At 40.0% G+C, this 17871-nt stretch overlaps 3 protein-coding genes across 4 annotated transcripts; all 3 read right to left on the bottom strand.

The window, feature by feature from the left end:
• Window positions 1-1617: 1617 nt before the first annotated feature.
• On the bottom strand, window positions 1618-4021 carry LOC116262026 (pentatricopeptide repeat-containing protein PPR5 homolog, chloroplastic). Its single transcript, XM_031641025.2, has 2 exons — window positions 3321-4021; window positions 1618-2876 (listed from the first exon to the last, which is right to left on the bottom strand). Exons 1-2 carry the CDS (start codon window positions 3693-3695, stop codon window positions 1746-1748), a joined length of 1506 nt encoding a protein of 501 aa, XP_031496885.1. The 5' UTR covers window positions 3696-4021; the 3' UTR covers window positions 1618-1745.
• Window positions 4022-6678: 2657 nt separating this feature from the next.
• Window positions 6679-8334, bottom strand: LOC116263183 (protein EPIDERMAL PATTERNING FACTOR 2). Of its 2 annotated transcripts, none has more exons than XM_031642810.2 (3): window positions 7920-8334; window positions 7176-7228; window positions 6679-6935 (listed from the first exon to the last, which is right to left on the bottom strand). In XM_031642810.2, exons 1-3 carry the CDS (start codon window positions 8044-8046, stop codon window positions 6726-6728), a joined length of 390 nt encoding a protein of 129 aa, XP_031498670.1. In that variant the 5' UTR covers window positions 8047-8334; the 3' UTR covers window positions 6679-6725. The 2 variants fall into 2 exon arrangements, with proteins under 2 accessions (XP_031498670.1, XP_031498671.1); XM_031642811.2 differs by having other exon boundaries at window positions 7185-7228.
• Window positions 8335-11679: 3345 nt separating this feature from the next.
• LOC116262652 (fasciclin-like arabinogalactan protein 21) lies at window positions 11680-12876 on the bottom strand. Its single transcript, XM_031642137.1, has one exon. The coding sequence runs from the start codon at window positions 12874-12876 to the stop codon at window positions 11680-11682; it is 1197 nt and encodes a 398-aa protein (XP_031497997.1).
• Between the last annotated feature and the right edge of the window lie 4995 nt (window positions 12877-17871).

The raw sequence follows: 17871 nt of genomic DNA, 5'->3' as shown, positions 1-17871 counted from the left end.
ATGATAATTTTCAGGATATGGATTCTCATCAAGTCCCCACAAACTTGTGGTGTAAAACAACTGCCGGAAGGACTTTCAGGAATGAATGAAGAAAAAGACACAGAATAGCAGAAATAATGTAGTGGAAATTACCACATTTAAATCCTAGAAAGATCTCTGATATAAAACAGTTAAAAATAACGAAAGGAGAAGAAACAGGTTTTGATGGATAAGTGAAATAGGTTTGCTAGTTTCACATCTAAATAAACTCATCAATTCTCCAGTCAGGACAAGAAGAAGTACACAATTTCAAACTAAGAATCTATGAGATTAAGCATGTATCATAGTGATTCCCATTATGTGCCGCACAAGCAGGGCCCCCTCTCTCTGCCTGTCGCTGCATGTCAGAGTATGCATGATTTCCTACATATATCTCAGATGTAAGATTAGGGAAAGCTCATAAATGGAATCTCTCCTAATCCGTTGAAAGTATGAATACCAGAATAGTTTAGAAATCACATATTTGATTTGATGGACCTACACATGCTAAAGGATTCAAAGAAAGTGCCTGCATATGAATGACCACAAGAAAGCAGTTGGACATAGTGAAATGCCAATCTTTTTCAGACATATAACTATGGGCAGACTCTTGTCGAAAATACCCATTTCGCAGTTCTAAAAAGTTCAACCCTCCGAATGTATGCCTCCCCTTGTTCAGCTTATACCCTGGTGGAACAGTCATTCATCAGTCACTTGCATGTAGCCTAATAACATCATAGAACCATAGAAGACAGTTACCCTTTGGTCACTTCTTTGCACGTGTAGGCATGGCACATGCTATATAAGAATTCCCTATCCAAGCATATTATCACATTCTGCAGCATATCTAATGATGTAGGTGAAGAATCACCAATATGTTTGCATTGGACACATTTGGCGATTCGCGGTCACCGTCACCTCAGCCGTTCTTGGAGAGTTTGACCATTTTTCAATACTTTTGAATGGATAACCTAGTATTCTTTCAGCCTTGAAACATTTAGTGAAGATAACCGAAGGGATCTCCAATTTTATTTTCCTTCATGGTACTTGTCCTAGACAAAGAAACTTAGTTGCTCACAGGCACATGTTCAGGATAACATTGAGCTTATGATTCATTAAGCAAGATTGTTGGGCATGTGTGCAGGTTTAAACAGAAGAAACTTTATGGACCCATCCTCTTAATTATTATAGAAGTGGACAAAAAGAAACCCATCAAATTAAAATACAAGTGACACCACATGAAAAGGGTTGTTTATTAGATATATAGGTACCTTATAGGTGATATCCACCCGATCAAAATTGAAGTCCCTTCTTCTAGAACAACTGGTCTTGGAAATATTATTCAGAAATATAATTCCAGCAATGAGTAAGGATATTGTTGCAGAAGTCCTGACAAAGTCACATAGATAATACAACTGGAAACATGCCCAGGGTTGAGCATGTACCTCTTCTTTTTCCTGATAAAATCCACTTCATCACCTTGTTTAATGATCCAGAGACTGAAAGTAAGAAGTAATATTCTGAATAAGTAGTTATTTCCTTTTCTCAGTATCCAATACGGGTTAGAGCTCTACTTCAACTGCTTTAGGTAGGACATGATTCTTCAAATTTGAAAACAAGAAAAGATTCACTTTCATCATCCATTACAGCATATCGATGCAGAATCATCACAATTGCCTAGACAATTTTAAGCTAATGATGAAAAAGTTCCCAAAATAACGACATTATCAACATAGAAAAGCAGAGTCCCTTTGACTGCTCAGATCTAACGTGCTTGTGTTCTGTACATCCTTATTAGGAAGAGAATCAGTCTCTGAAGATGTAATGGCTCCCAGAGCCTCCAGAAAGAACTTCTTATTTGGAATGACACCATCACTGTCCATCTGCTTAAGCAATTCCTGTAGAAGGTCCTTCATATTTGCCTTTGTGTATGCCTTATATAGAAGTTTATACGTTGAAGCATTAGGAAGCAAACTCTTTGTACGGGCATATTCCAAGAGCAAGCTTGCTTCCGCAGGTAAACCATTATTACAGTAGACATCAAGCATGGCGTTAAGTGTTGAAACATGCATCTCCTTACCAGAGTCCATCATTTCAAAAAATAACTCTCTAGCTCTGGACACGTTATCACAGTACCCGTATGCTGTAATCAAGTTTTCATACGTGATATAGCTTGGTGAATAGCCTAACTCTACCATCTTTGTAAAAATGTATTCTACTCTTTCTCTCAGTCGGGCTTTTCCATAATTGATTATCATTGAGTTGAAAGTAGGCAGCGTAGGTTTCTCTTTAGATCGCAGTAGACTCTTAAAGACTTGCTCCATCTTGTCAAAGATCTGCCTCTTCCCGTAAGAATCAATAAGTAAATTGTATGTGATTATATCTGGCCGGCATTGGTGGCTCTTCATCCGCTGTAATATAGATTCCATTTCCGCAATCATTCCAGTTTTCCCGTATGCATCCATAACCCCGTTGTATGTATAAACATCAGCTGAAATAATACTTTCCTCAAGATCTTTAAACAGCGCTTCAACTTTACTAACATCTCCGGCCTGAGCATACGCCCTCAGAAGAATGTTGTAGGTAACAACATTGGGTTTGCATCTTTCCATGCCCTTCATCTTTTCAAAATATCCATAGGCCTTTGCCAGAGCCTTAGTTTTGTCCCTGGAGTGCAAGTGTGCGGTAATCAATGCATTATACACAGAAGTATCAGGCCGACAACCGCTACTTCGCATCTCAGAGAACAACCACATAGCCATTCGAGTCTGGCCTTTCTTCCCCATTACAGATATCAACTTGGAGTAAACCCCATTATCTGCAAGATACCATCTTTGCTTTTGCATCCACCTGAATACCTGGGAGCAATTCAGGTACATAATCTCATAAGCATAAAAAAGGGTGGTTTTGAAAATTTCAGACAAGGTTCAGAAGAATTGCTGCAGAAACGCCTTTCTCCGCAAACAAAATGGGTAACCGATTTGCTTCGTACGCCCCCTCGCCAAGATAACCGGATAAGACGGGTTACCTGATTTTGGAGAAATGAGTGCATCGAAAAATCTACATACCCACTAAAAGAAAGGAAACACCAATATAGGACTACCTTAACGTACGTGGTTCAGCTGAAATTCTTCTACGACAGCAATCGACTAATAATATTAGCTACAAGCATAATCCAAGAAAGCTAAACGAAAAAAAAAAAACTGGCTTCTAACACAAAGAAAGGACCTCCGAAAGGAGGAGGATGACAGAAAAAGGCGAAATAAGGAAGACAAGGAAAAACAAGAAGATGGTCACCGCACCTCCAGGCATTGAAGCCATTTGTCCCTCTTACCAAGTTCTTCGAACAGCAGGAAGCAATGCTCTGTTCGAATGAGCTTCACGTACTTCTGCAGCACAGAGAGAAGTGGTTTCTCGCCATTAAAATTCTTCAGCAGAATCCGAACGAGCCCTTCTGCTTCTGATTCTAGTCTTGGGGTTTTCGGGGCCCTCCTCTTGGCTCTGGTGTGGGCAGAAACGATCCTTCTTTTAATAGGTGGTAGCAGAAACGCGTCAGCGGGAGATGGGCAGCGAATGTTGACGCCCGTTCTCTGTGGTTGCCGGAAGGATGGCTGCAGAATGAGACCGGGATGGTGGTGGGGGGCGGTGACAACAAGGGCTAGACTCGTTAGAGGCATTCTCGTGGCGGCTTAGCGTTTGGGTTGGGAAGCAAGCTGTTCATGGTTTACGCTGAGAGAGTGAGAGAGAGAGAGGTCGCGGAGGATCCGCACATCACTGGATAAATTGATAGCGTCGTCTCCACTTCTCGCCAAGCATCATCCTTCAGATGAGAAACGCCACTACAAGCAGAGGGAAAGCCAAGCAACAGCCACGACAACACCGAGAAAACGGTGAAGGATTTATGTGAGAACGAAAGGCAACCTCGTGATGCGGAACCAGACGCTTCAGGACGTATCGGTTTAGTGGCCGATAAACAACTTCTTCAGAAATCTTCTCTCCAATATATCTTATTTTTTTTTCTACGGAATCCGCTACAGGCTTGTCGGAGTGACAGTGTCTCGTGAATCCTACTCTTCTGGGTCATTGAGGTCGGGTGCACTCCATGGAGTTGAAGTTGGACATAATTGATATATTTAATCAGTGCACATACTTCTCTTTTATTTATACATAATATATGCAATATGTTTACTAAGTAAAAGCCACTTAGTGAATTTGATTCATACTGTCAAAAATACTAGTAGTGATTTTTTAATTTTTTAAATGGCAATTAGTACCCCGACTTCCGAGGTGGGAAGATGAGTCTCTCTCCATCTTTTCGAACAATAAGAGATGAAAGAGAAGACTCGGTTAATAATAATGGAGGAGGAGTTGAAGCCGGACAATGGCATGAATTAAAAGAGATGACCCAATAATTCTTTGCCAACCATTAATGCTGAGACCCACCAGCCAAGAAAATCTGTTAGCTTCGGAAAGGACGACCCATTTTATTATTGAGAAAATTTCTTTTTCTAAAAGCTTTTGACTTCTTTTCAATTTACTTAAATCTCACATAGATTATTGTTATGATTTAGATCTTTACTCATCATCGTCTTATTAGCCATTTTCCAAGCAACATCTGGATTCTAAGGTCTCTATATAATTGGTTCTCTACTTTGGACAGAATCATTCTTAAAAGAAAACCACATTAAAATTGATCGATTGACAGAAAGTGCTAAGTTTGACTGAAATTCTGCCTTAGAGCCTTTTACTTAAGGATGATTCATGAGACAACTAAAAAAGACATGGATGATTTTGGAAGTTAAATAAAAGATATCTATATCCAAGTGTTTTTATAACAAAAGGAAGTGTAGCAGTATACACTGATACACACACACACACGCCCTAAAAGACATGGTTTCTTAATTTTGTCCAATCGATAAACTTTTATGAGGTTTTAAAAAACCCAAGGTCCAAATAATTTTTGCTTACTTTTGAGTCAATCCTTAGGTTCTTGGTGTAAATAATCACATCTGTGCAACTAACTTTTTGGAATAAAAGTTATATATATGATATTAAGGAACAATAACAGGTGAAAAGTATGTCTTTTTACATTAATTGCCACCCGACCTATATCAATATCTTGATCATTTGAATTAGGAGCATAGCTAGGATTTTCTTCAAGAGCGGGCCAAAATGGGGGCTAGGTTTTGTGGGTTGGATTTGGGTAGGGCCATACTCAACTGACACTAAAAAAATACTTGAAAAGCAAAAAAAAAAAAAACAATTTTTACACTATATTTTTTATTTTTTCATTTGGTTGGGGTGGAGCCATGGCCTAGGGGGCCCTGCCCCTGATCTAATCATGTGGCTGGTGGTAGAGGAAGGATGGATGTCATGTCCAGATATTAGAAAACAAGATGGACATCTGAACAACATAAAAACCTGCAGGATTTAATTGAAGACACTTGCGAATAAGTTAAATGAAGAACCAATGTCTCTTAATTATCATGTAAAAGGCAAAGATACATGTTTATAATTACTAATTAATTAAGGCTGCTGTATCTATGTGCAGCTAATATGTAGGGGTACGTTTGGGTCTTTAGCAAATTAAATGACTTGGAGAAAGATTAGCTGCATGGTTACTACTGGCCGAAAGATCTTCTCTTTATTAAATAAGTGAAAAAGACAGAAATTAAGAAGACCTGGAGTCTTGAGATTGAGACGTTACCAGATTAATTTCGGGAATGCACGTACTTAGTTTTTTCTTTCATTTTGTCAACTTTTACATATCTTAAGTTCTTAGCAAGATAATTAGATTGCAACCTCGCCCACCAGCATCAAATCTGGAGGAGTTTGTGAATAAAACTGCCTTATTCTCTAGAGCTAACGTTTGGCAGCGCCGCTGAAATTAAAAACTCTTTCAATGCATTCAAAGACGATCGGTTTCTTCTGTTCCCGACTTTTCAGGGAGATCAAAATCGATGGGTGAACTTAATTTTTCTAGTGGCCTCAGTATTCTGCAGCTTTTGTGTGCGACAGGACCTCACTGCACACGGCTTCTCTGAGAGCATTCCTGTGAGTTTCGAAATCATGAGAAAGTTAATTTTAACAGTTCAGTGTAACGCATCCTCCTTACTGCGGGCATCAGTACTTGCAGTATACCAGCTCGTTTACATCTCATGAGTAAGAACTGATGATAAGAACCATGTGTTTCTGTCCCTTTTAGGAAAGGCAATGATCAGTTACTCCCCTTTAAGAAGGATAGTTCCACCCTCAAAACCTTTACTGCTATAGACAAAATTTCAACCTTCGTCACTCAAATTTAAAACAAGTAAAATTTTTTCCTGAAAGAAACAGTTCAAGAAGACTTAGAAGATAAAAAAATAAGTTACATCTCGAGAAATTTAAGTTGTTTCATTAAGTAATTTTGCGTGATGCGCGCTGATCGTGGATCACATTGATATCGAATTTGAATACCGCAAAATCTTAAACTTGATTCTCAGGAAGGGAACCACATAACTCCTTCCTTAAATTTCATCTCATAAAGGCACTAAAATGTTTTCAATATGCAAACTTATTGCGCATCCATCAGCTTTAATTCAATGGTGCATCTCATGATTCTTTGACGTTTAACTTACTGCAACTGTGCTGGAACTGCAGTTAGAGAAAAAGAGAAAGATGTAAAGATAAAGAGGTAGTTCATATTAGTAAGATTTGGTACATGTGGTTCAAGTTGAAGGGACATGAAAAAACCTTCCTTTGCACAGACATCTGTAAACTACGGGACATGGTTCCGTAGTGGAACACTTGAAACTGACAGTGACTCTTTTGCATGGAAAGCAAGCGCCACATGCATGAGAGCAGTCTGGGAGGCTTGAACCGGTGGGATCATCTTCTAATACTGCTGCTGCTGCTACTCCTTTCTCCATTTTCCCCTCCTGATTTGTTGATTTCATGCAGATAAATATGTGCACCCACGTTAGAAAATTCTAAAAGTCAGCACATGGAGTAAAGGAAAAACTGATCCACCCATCGGTTTCAGCGTCTATCTATGCAGTTGGCTGAGAAACTGAAGCCGATGCTTCTAAAACCAATAAACAATACTATCATTTGAAAGCAAAGTGGAAAAGAAAAGCAAATAAGAAGATAAAAGGACTGGAACATGATAATAACATTACATGCTGCACCTCCAAAGCCAAATTGGTATCCCTTGTCAAGCGATGTGGTCCATCTGGGCAAAAATTCCATGAAATTGTCAGGAACGACGTAGCATAAAACAGAGAAAAATTAACTAAAAAATGAACTTAAACCCTTTCCTACACAAACTAGTTTATTTTATGTGGCCTTCATCCTCAGTATCTTCGTTTGTCTCCACTCTACATGAGGTATCCAGAGTTGTTTCTATCGAAATGCCCCACACAGATTTTATGGACATAGCCATTTCGTGTAGATTAGCACTAAAATCTCTGAAGCCAACCTTATAATGTAATCAGTTTTCCAGAAAATGAGCATTTAACCTTTTGCAAAACGAAAATCTGTAGCTTAAGGAACATAAAAATTTCAAAGATCTGTTTCAAGGAAACGGAACATGCTGAATGTGTCCAAAATTATGATGAAAACAGCTCGCAGCAAAGAGTTTTCGAAAAGGGCATGAATACGGGAATGAGGAGAAGAAGTGACAGGAACCATGTTCTTGGGGTTACATCTAGCAGCAGCCCTACGCCATGACAGCAGTCAGACAAGCGAGGCCAAACTCCAAAGAAATAAAGCAAAGATCCTTTCAGTGGCAAGCTGGAATTAGGCAGCCGGGGTATTAAAACTATCCTTCCACTCTCAAGCCCGTAAATCCAAACAACCATTGTTTGGAACAATGGAGCTCTTGTTGGTATTCAAAGAGTGAAGGGAATTATATATATGCTCACCAACGTAGTGCATAACGCGAGCGGTAGCATCTCCCACTGTGAGCCCAAGAAGCACAGAAACGACAAGTGTGGTTGCACTGAAGGAGGAGATGAAGAAGAAGAAGAAGAAGAAGAAGAAATTCTTCATATGTACTACTGTGCCTTGAACGTTTGAGAATTTTGAAGGCAAAACGACTGGGGGGCGGGGGGGGACTGAGAAGCTTGACGGTGGCCGGGAAAATAACGAGTGGGATTGCTCAAGTAGTGGATAGTGGGATCTTCTTGAATTTGGTATTTATTGATGAACAAGGTGGGAGGTGGGACAGCGAGATCTAGAGCTTCTTAAATGAAGATCACATGATTCATGATGGGTGCTTTGGGGCATTCACAAGAACTCTAGGGCTCTGTAAAACCTGAGAAGACTTAGCTTTTCTGCTTCTTTGCCTCCCCTTGCTGGTTTTGTTTAAGAAAAGCTTCTGCTTCTTCACGTGTGAGGATGTGTAGCGTGCACCAACAATGAAGGGCAGTCATGCCCTTCCCCCCTTTTTAATGAACTCCACCAAACAATGCGTGAGGGTGACCCCTCAGTTTTTAATGAACTTCTGGAATCTGACTTCCTACTCACTGTTCAATGGGCCGCTCCTCCACCAAAATTACTCCTGTCTTCTCTCTCTCTCTCTCTATATATATATATATATATATATATATATATATATATATATATATATATATATATATATTGGCAGTAGGGTCCCCATAGCTAGCCTTCCTTAAAATGGTTCAGGCACGATTACTGTAGTCCAAGCTGCCATGAAAATTGCTGAATATATATATATATTGACAGTAGGGTCCCCATAGCTAGCCTTCCTTAAAATGGTTCAGGCACGATCACTGTAGTCCAAGCTGCCATGAAAATTGCTGATATTCACAGTAAAATATCTCTGAAGATCAGTTTATAGTAGAGCTGAAAAGAGAATTTTTTCTTAATGTATGGCCTTGTATGAAGCCTCTGATGAGCTTATAGTGTCACAAATAGCACCTGTATTTCTAAAATGTGAAAATGTGATCATAGGATTAATTATGTCTACAAGGCAGTAATTTCAAAGATTACAAACGCTTGCTAACAAGAGAATTACCCACCAGGCTAGGTGGTGGGAGTGATGCAAAAGAAGCATTTAAGAGTGGTACTCCGAAGTCCGATCTGTTAGGAAAGATGCCGATAATTTGTAAATAATGGCATTAGAATATGTCCAGACCAGGTCAGTTTATAGTTGAAATTACAAATTAAATTAAACACATTCTTTCCAAGTGTGTTGGGCACTGTAAAGAAGAGACACCAGGTTTTTAGATGAAGCCCTTCTAGTAGGTGGCTTATGAGCTTGGAGTAATCCCCAGTCTGAGAAAAATATGATCAATTGATCTTAAAATGTAGTGATAAAATAAGTTCAGAAGTTAATATAACACAATGAGAATGCAATTGCCAAGAAGAACTATTTCCATTATCTGTTGGTTGGTTGGAAAAAGACCCTTCAAGACCAAAGAGACCAAAAACTTAATACATTGATCTCTTGACATAAACTGGTAGGAGTCTGCCTATATATCCCAGCTTGTGAAAAGAAAGACAAACTCCTTGGACTTCAAGATATATGTGAACATGCTAGTCATTGTCTTGTGATATGTGAATAAAAAGGGTTAGCAGAAAATGCATACACTAAATAACCCTAAATCTGCCTTCAGTTTGCATAATTTGGCTGCCTCCATATGTTGGAATCAGTGTTGCATTCTGCAGAGAACACTTTAACAGTGCACCAAGCAGCATTCTTTGCAGGGTCCATGTCTATGAAAAAAATATTAGCATGTGAAATTGGATTTGGGTTTTTTAAATTGGGTTTGGGCTTCCTTCACCCAACAACATTAATAGTGATGTTAACCCTCTCATGAGACTCATCCTTTTTATGAAGGCATGCATCTTAAATACATCAGGACACTTGTGTTACTGATCTTGTGGCAGAGTTAATTAAGATTATTCAGGAAAGGATCAGTCGGACACCGGTCTTCGTATACGGTAATATAAATTCGATCAGTGAGTTATATCGACCGTATCATGGCTATGGACACATAACCAAGTCATTGCATTGGTCTTGGCTCTGTTGGCTGGATCATGATCTGAATCATGTCAGTATAAATAGAGGCTGTTGGAGAAGAAAGGTTCTTAAGACTTTATATTTGAACCATATTCACACTTCCTCTCTCAGTAAGGAACATGAACTAACAATGCCAAACTGAATTGCAGCACATTCATGGGAGATAATAGAGTATGGCCATGTTAGAACCAGTTGATTAGGTGTACAAACAGGTGAGATTTGGCTCGAATGTAGGGTTTACAAATACAACCTAACAGAGTACCACGGAATGCACTTCTATAGATGAATTTAGATGGGACATTGCTTAACGAATTATATACTTTTATGTATATTAGATTCAGATATTTGTCAGATTCAGATTCTGTTCGGACTCTGTTAACCACATTTAGTTAGACTGGGCTTCTGATCCAAGCCCATTGGGCAGCTCATTGATAAAAGTAGAGATATTTATTGTTGATCCCCTTTAATGAGGTAGGGTTCACAAACGAGACAAAATGTTTATCATCTAGAAATTTGTATGATGCCATTAATTAGGTAATTAATGATCTTATTGTCCCCCTTTTTTTCCCAATCATTAAGTTTAGAGAGTGGCCGAGGTACAAAAATACAATTTTCTGGTTATAAATCTACTTGGGTGTGAGTGAGCTGGATTTCCGAACAAGAACTTGACACCTCGGAACCAGTTCCGCTCAAAATTTATGGAACTTCCGGCTGAATTTAGATCCCAAATTAGTCAATTTTAAAAGTAAATCCTTTCTTCGATTATGAAATTTGAATGTTCAAGCCTCATCTAATCTTTGATCTGATCTAGTGACTGGCTGGCTTCTCTACAAAATGCAACCAAATATGGAGTTCACCGATGAGGGCAACACTCAATTACATATCCAACATGAATTCATCCACATGGCTAGGGAGAAGACTGAAAAAGACCTTCAAGTTAGAGATGCCCATGTATCAGAAAGGAGGATCTGCTACCTGCAGCTCTCCCGGGCGATCAATTTGCTCCAGAGATAAATTGACAACTCAAGGCAGAAATTGAATTTTCATTCCAAAAAATGAATTATGTGTGATGAACAGAGAAAACTAGCTTGTAAACAGCCATAGAGAAGACTTCTGTCTTTAAGAGGCAGGGTAAGTCCTGGATTCTAATATTCTGTCATGGCCACGCTTCTCGGACAGAAAATTGGACTGATATAACTGATGCCAAACAGATATAAATCCAACTCTCTCTCTCTCTCTCTCTCTCTCTCTCTCTATATATATATATATATATATATATATATATATATATATATATATATATATATATATATATATATATATATATATAGACACACACACACACACATGGAAGGATGGAAATACTGAACGCCATGAATATCATGGCGAAGATGGATTCGAGAACGTGCAAGTGAAAACGAAAAGAAAACGCCAGAAACAATTCCTATCAAAGTTGGGAAGGAACTCTCACACAGGCGATCTTTATATGAGACGTTACACGACTACTCACGTATAGGAACAAGCTTCACTGCACCAACAAGATCTCACAAGAAGTAAACTGAGACAGGAAAAGAAAGAAAGGATGATTAATTGCAAGACAAGAAGGATAGGTTGATCAAGAACTCCTTTCAATAGCTTCAAAGAATATCATCTTCCGAAGAAACTGTCATGCTCAGACCGTCGAAGAGTACGCTCCGTCGTGCAATCGGTGCAGCAGTGCAGCAGGGCTCGTCTTCGCCCTCCGGAGCAGACGCCGGCGAGCGAAAGGCAGCGTTGCTGAACGCGCTTTGGACGGAAAGTTCCTGGTGAAGGTGGGGAAACGGAAGGAAGATACCGTGGACCACGACGTTCAGGTTACGCAGCAGGTCCGGTGAGCGGAGGGGCACGTAGTTGATGCGGGCGCCGGTGCCGGCACTCGTGACGACCAACCTCTCCCCGTTAAGCAGGGTCGGTAAGAGGGAGCCCAGTGGTAGCGCCATCAGGTCGTCGTGTGTGAGGAGTCGGTTCGGCACTACGTGGAACCGGAAGTTACTGACATAGGCGTGGCCGCCGGAGAAGATGGAGGAGTCGTCGAGTGCGAAGACCGTCACGTTGTGGAGGTCCACGAGCTCGACGTACTTGACCCGTATGGCGAGGGCCAGGATGCTGTAGCCTCTCTCTCTGAGGCGGCTCATCGCGTCGCGGAGCATCAGGCTCATGACGAACGCCGGCGATGGGTGGACGTACGGATCGACGGTGACAGGAAAGTCGATGGTGGACGTCGAGGTGGCGGTAGTCGTGGCAGTGGTGACGGTGGTGGGATGTTCACAAGAAGAGGGGGAGAGCGGAGCAAATGGGAATCCGATCCCGTGAACGACGAGTTCGCCGTCGTTGTACATGTCGGGTTTCACAATGGGGACGGAGTTCACCAGAAGGGTGCCGGTGGTGGCGTTGTCCTGGGACGTGAAGGCGAGGCACCGGCCGGGGCTCATGGTCCCTAGGAGGGTGCCGGATTTCATCCTGGAGAGAATGCGGAGGGTGAAGATGCCGGGGACTATGTGCTCATTAACGAGGAAGGTGGAGGCATTGACGAGGCCGTCGGAGGGGGCGAAGACAGTGGCGGGGAGGTCCCAGGGGGAGAAGAAAGTGGGGTCACAGATGGAAGAGGCGGCAGAGGCGAGCTGCTGGTAACCGAGGGAGGAAAGAACGGAGGCCAGGTGGTGGTGGAGAGAGGGAGGCGGCCGCGGCGGCGGCGGCTGTCGGACGTCAACAGCAACATCTGGGTGGCGAAAGCAGAAGGCGGGCGTGAAGAGGGAAAGCAGGAGAAGAAGGTGGGCGTAAGAAGAGAACGCCATGGCTGAGATAGCTATAGCTGAACCCGAGGGAGAATTCCTTCTTGGAGAGAGAGCAAATTTGAGAGGGAAAGGGAGGGAAGGTTGAGATTAAATAAACAAAACTGCTGGCGGTTGGAGTTTGTTGTAAGAGATCTCCGCAATTGGAATCCGATTTCTTTATTCTCTTCTTGTTTTCGCCTGAGAAATTCTTTGGTTTCTTGGTCGGCGAGTTTAGCAGCGCTTCTCCAGAAGAAGCGTCGGCGCACTCACCTTTAGCTTCTAAGAGATGCATGAGCACGGAGGATCTATGGTCTATCATGCACCCGGTGAGAATACTTGTTATAAAAACATAATTTGTAGATCAAATTAATTAGATTTCATCTCTTCTTATCCAGATCTGACTAATCAAATTCAAATTACAAACTGGGTTCGAACCGTTGGTACCCTTATCTTTTTATGCAGGCCTTCTTGTGGATGGCTCAGGCGAAGGTCCGGAGTAGGCCTGGGTGCAAACTTGTAGGCAGTACACAAGACGTTGAACTTTCATTAATTTATTACCAAACTATCGAAGAGGTTCACGTCTAGTGTACCTTGCTTTAGTTAATTTTATGTCAATTATTTCTCCTTAATTTATTAATAAAGCAGAAAATCTTGTGGAATGGAGCTGCACTAAAAAGTGTGCAACTATGCTTGAAGATCAAAACTTTTACTCATTAACGATCGCCATTACACCTAGCACAGGTTTTGAACAAATGGTAAGAGGAATTAAATGTGAATTTAATTTACCAACCTTGGTGGTGGGGGCTTAACTACCGTCATTTTAAACAAAAAAAAAAAACTTCAAACTTTTAACTTTTTTTATTCAAAATCATACATTTAGGGGTCATTTAGTTAATAGTACTGTAACATACCATCTCAATAACCTGCCCCAATTTCCACTAACCTACCCAATTTTTAGGTAAGTTAGTAATTGCCTTACAATGGCAACGCTAGTACAAACTGTCTCGTAAATTTATTTCAAAGATGAGGTTGATTCATGAAACACTATGAAGCCAGATTCATGGAATAGTCTGTTATTATATCCATTGTCAAACGGGCCCTGCAGATGTATTCTATGAGTGTATTTATGAATATGTCTCAATTTTGAGATAGATTCATGAGACATTAATTATAGTGTTCCATAAACCTGTCTCATTCTTGAGGGAGGTTCATGAGACACTCTGGTGATACCCTTGATGCTAAACAATTTCTTAAAGATTATTTAGCAAATAAAACTCTTTGTGAGTGTTTCATACATCTACTCCAAAGATTGACCTAAATATATAGGTGCCTAGTTTTAGTGTTCCATGAAGCTTCTTCAATCTTTGAAGTAGATTCATAAAATACTTGTAAAGTATTCTATCAAATGACCTGGAATATTATTAGAATGTTCCATGAATCTATCCAAACACCAGAACTAGATGTCTATCTATGAATATGTCTCAATCTTTAAAAGAAATTTATAAAGCACTTACAAAATGTTTCATTTGCCAAACCCTAATCCAAATATTCCACGGTTGCACATCTAATCCAAAAGACTAGTCATAATCAATAGTTGTGGTGGGACTACTGGCTGGGACCCTTCCCAAGGCAACGTTACCTAGATACTAAAAAACAAACCGTGCATTAACACAAACACAGAAAGTAGTTCACCAAGACACTAAATTTTTCCTATATAATGATCCATTGATATGGTGGGAAATTAAGTACGTTGGGAATGAAGCATGCAGCACTAATTTGTACAAGTTTTTATTGGTCTGTGGAGTGGATGGAGAAAGAAGGAGAGGGATCAGCATTGGTTGGCATTCACAAAACAAGAGATGGTGCAGTTGCAGCACATAATGTTGTCACAGACCGCAAAACTCCATACCTGTATGCGTCTGCACACCAGGAGTTGCATGGCGCATTCTCACAGATCACCGTGGTAGGAAGCCTTAGAGTGCAGTTTTTCCAGCCCACAGCTCTCGCCCATCGCCTGCAAACGCACACACACACACACACACAGAGAGAGAGAGAGAGAGAGAGAGAGAAGTGGTAGAACAAAATCGACCAACTGTGAGTCTAATTTGACAAACAATATGGTTGTAAAAGACTATGAAAATGAGGGATGACGTGGAGCTAAAATCCTCTGAATCAATATCACGGAAAAAGCACTTGAACAGTAGAATTTTCGACTATAAGAGCATCATCTAAAGCACCTTCTCTGTAAGTAGATAAAAGAAAATCTGATCAAGCGAAAAAGCTTCAGTAACAGACCTTGGGAGATCACCATCATGTCATGGTAGATGAAGACGAGGACAACCGCAGGAGAAGGCACAAGAGCACCCCTCAGTACCATCTTCCGCCCAATTACACTCCTGCAAATCCTGTATGAAGAAGCTTGGCGCCCTTTAGAAAATTTTTGCACTTCTTGAATTGCTCTTCTTCTGGAATTCTGTTGTGCAAATAAATGGCCCCAACGGATAACTTTCATATTTTCTGACAAGGGTTACAGATTCCCATCTGATATTTGAAAGGCGTTTCAGAAAAGTAGGAATTATAAAGGCAAATGATGGTTACCTGGAGGACATTGCAGGAGGAATCCAATGAATGCTCTGAAAACTATTTCTGAATGAAGCATTTACTGCCTTGCCTCAGTTGACACTCTGCAACGTCAATATGAGCTTATTACATTACTTTTGATGCAGCGCAGATATGGCGTAGTTCCAATAATAGGTTATATCTATGTAATAGCCAACCTGCCATTACCTTAAGACAGCAACCCGTAAATTAATGTTGTATTCCACATTAGTTCGTAAGAACTCATTCGGTTGTTTCTGCTCTATCCTACAGTCTTTGTTAAATCATTTTATTAGGAAAATTACTAATTTGTAACTGTTAGAATATGGGCATCCACAATATTCATGAGAGAAATTATGAAATATATATACGGTTATTTACTAGCAAGATACATCCAAACATTTCTGATTAGAAGAAGACTGACATAGAAAGAACTTTGTATTTTCAAGATTTCTCAATTGTATTTTTAACATGCTTGATGATATTGTTTTCTGTTTTCTTAAAAGAAATATTTGAACGCTAGCTGTGGCCTTAAATATAGGTATCCTTTCAACAAAATTTTATAGTTAAAAGGATGACCTTTACCAGATTATACTGTGTTGAAGACATGACCTTCTTCAGTTTGAAACACCCATAATCAAACCTCTTAATTTGTCAGGTAATATAGAGTACATTTAGTCAAGTTTGTTTAATTTCATGTATGGAAATCATGCATGCTTTCATGTTTACATGGAAAATATGTGGATTTCCAGACTTGCATGCAACAGTATTTTGTAACTCCCTTCAAGTACTAAGCTCTAGGGACAGCATAGCTAGGTCGGCCAGGTGGCCCTTAGCAGGCGCATCACTCATTCGACTCCCATGAGCATCCTGTGCTTAACGTTAAGCACCAGTGCACTCTAGGGGACAAGGGGATGGGGTTTTTAGGCGGATGGGCCGTAATCGTCTTTGCTTGGCAAGAAATTCCCTCTACTACTGTAATAAAAGTATATATATACTTTATGCATTGTCATATAACATATGAAAATTTGAATTCATTTCTTATATCTTTTTATGAAATTGTGGACTCCAAAGCTGATTCAAACTTAACTTTTTTTTATGATCTTGAACTCCAGGTTTAGGTAACTTATTTATTTCCATTATTTAATTTTTTAAATACGATCAAAACATATAGTAATCAAACTGATAACATGTTGTGCACGTCGGGCCGACCAGTTATGTTATGCCTCTTGGGGCAATGAAAATTGGATATATATGATCAGGGCAGAACAAAGAGGCTATTTACATGTAAAAAAAGTGCATTCAGGTGAGTTCTTCATCTAATTGGAACTAAGGATCATTTTTTATGCTAGTCCAAATCTGATCCTGATCTGAAAAAGTCTCATTCACCAAATTCTGTTTCAATTAATCCAATATCGAAACAACAGACGGGCTTTGGGTTGGATATGTGTACCAATGAGTTCGCAGCAGCACTTAATTATTTTTAGTCTTTTGAAGGAAATTTTGTACATGAACGACAGATTTTTTTTCGGAAGCCTGAAATATTTTTCTTTTTTTCACGTAGACCAATCAAAGAAGAGCATCCTTTTGGAAACGACGGTATAAGAATCGGCATCATCTACTGCTGGTTAGCATCCTTGTTTATACACACATGTAATTTCTCGTCCATATGAGGCCCATTGGTGTCATATTGGCTGATAATTCAATAAAACAATATATAATAAAGCTCAGTTTCTTTTAGATTTGCCCAATATGTGCTGATACGTATCGGCCGATACAGCGTACGAACTAAGTTTCCGGCACAAGTTCAAAACCGACATTTTCCAGATTGGCATTTGAGAAAAAAAATCGTTTACGTTGGGTGCAGGCAATGGAATGATGGTGTCAGGTGCTCGGGTGGATGGCCAATGCGTGGACATCAGTTGGTTGCCCACCGGAGACTGCGACAACTTCATCAATGTCACCTACAAGTACAACATGTAGCAGCCATTGACCTCGCAATAAATTGATAGGGCTGCAGCATTTCAACAGCTTATGATTATATGAAATATTCATTGAGAGGTTGGAGTTAGATGTTCAATCCGGTGTTAACAATATGTAAGGGATGACATGAACTGCAATGAGGGCCATCAAGATCTAGCAACTTTGAGAAAAGGCAGGATACGCGAATAAAGTAATCATAACAATTTACTATTAATTTTTGAATGTAGAAAATGTTTATAGGTATCATATCTTTTAGAAAAAACATGCAGCTCCAATACTAATATGGACAACACCGGTTAGAAACTGCACATTGGTTGACGCATGAAAAATGGTCTCAAATTGAGAAAATAGGGGAATAACTGCTCGTCCGAGTGTAATCAGAACCTTTTTTGCAGCAGAGAGTGCACATTTGGTATCCCGAAATGGTAAGATCCA

This window comes from Nymphaea colorata, chromosome 10, assembly GCF_008831285.2.
Source record: "Nymphaea colorata isolate Beijing-Zhang1983 chromosome 10, ASM883128v2, whole genome shotgun sequence".
Taxonomy (NCBI): domain Eukaryota; kingdom Viridiplantae; phylum Streptophyta; class Magnoliopsida; order Nymphaeales; family Nymphaeaceae; genus Nymphaea; species Nymphaea colorata.
This window is presented reverse-complemented; position numbering and strand designations above follow the sequence as displayed.

Bases quoted from the DNA above. Each gene is read 5' to 3' on its own strand.
- LOC116263183 (XM_031642810.2), bottom strand. From the start codon at position 8,046: ATGAAGAATTTCTTCTTCTTCTTCTTCTTCTTCTTCATCTCCTCCTTC. The intron at 7,229-7,919 runs GTGAGCATATAT...ATTTTTGCCCAG, and splicing joins TCGCGTTATGCACTACGTTG to ATGGACCACATCGCTTGACA. The intron at 6,936-7,175 runs GTAATGTTATTA...TCAACAAATCAG, and splicing joins TGGCTTTGGAGGTGCAGCAT to GAGGGGAAAATGGAGAAAGG.
- LOC116262026 (XM_031641025.2), bottom strand. From the start codon at position 3,695: ATGCCTCTAACGAGTCTAGCCCTTGTTGTCACCGCCCCCCACCACCAT. The intron at 2,877-3,320 runs GTGCGGTGACCA...AATTGCTCCCAG, and splicing joins AATGGCTTCAATGCCTGGAG to GTATTCAGGTGGATGCAAAA.
- LOC116262652 (XM_031642137.1), bottom strand. From the start codon at position 12,876: ATGGCGTTCTCTTCTTACGCCCACCTTCTTCTCCTGCTTTCCCTCTTC.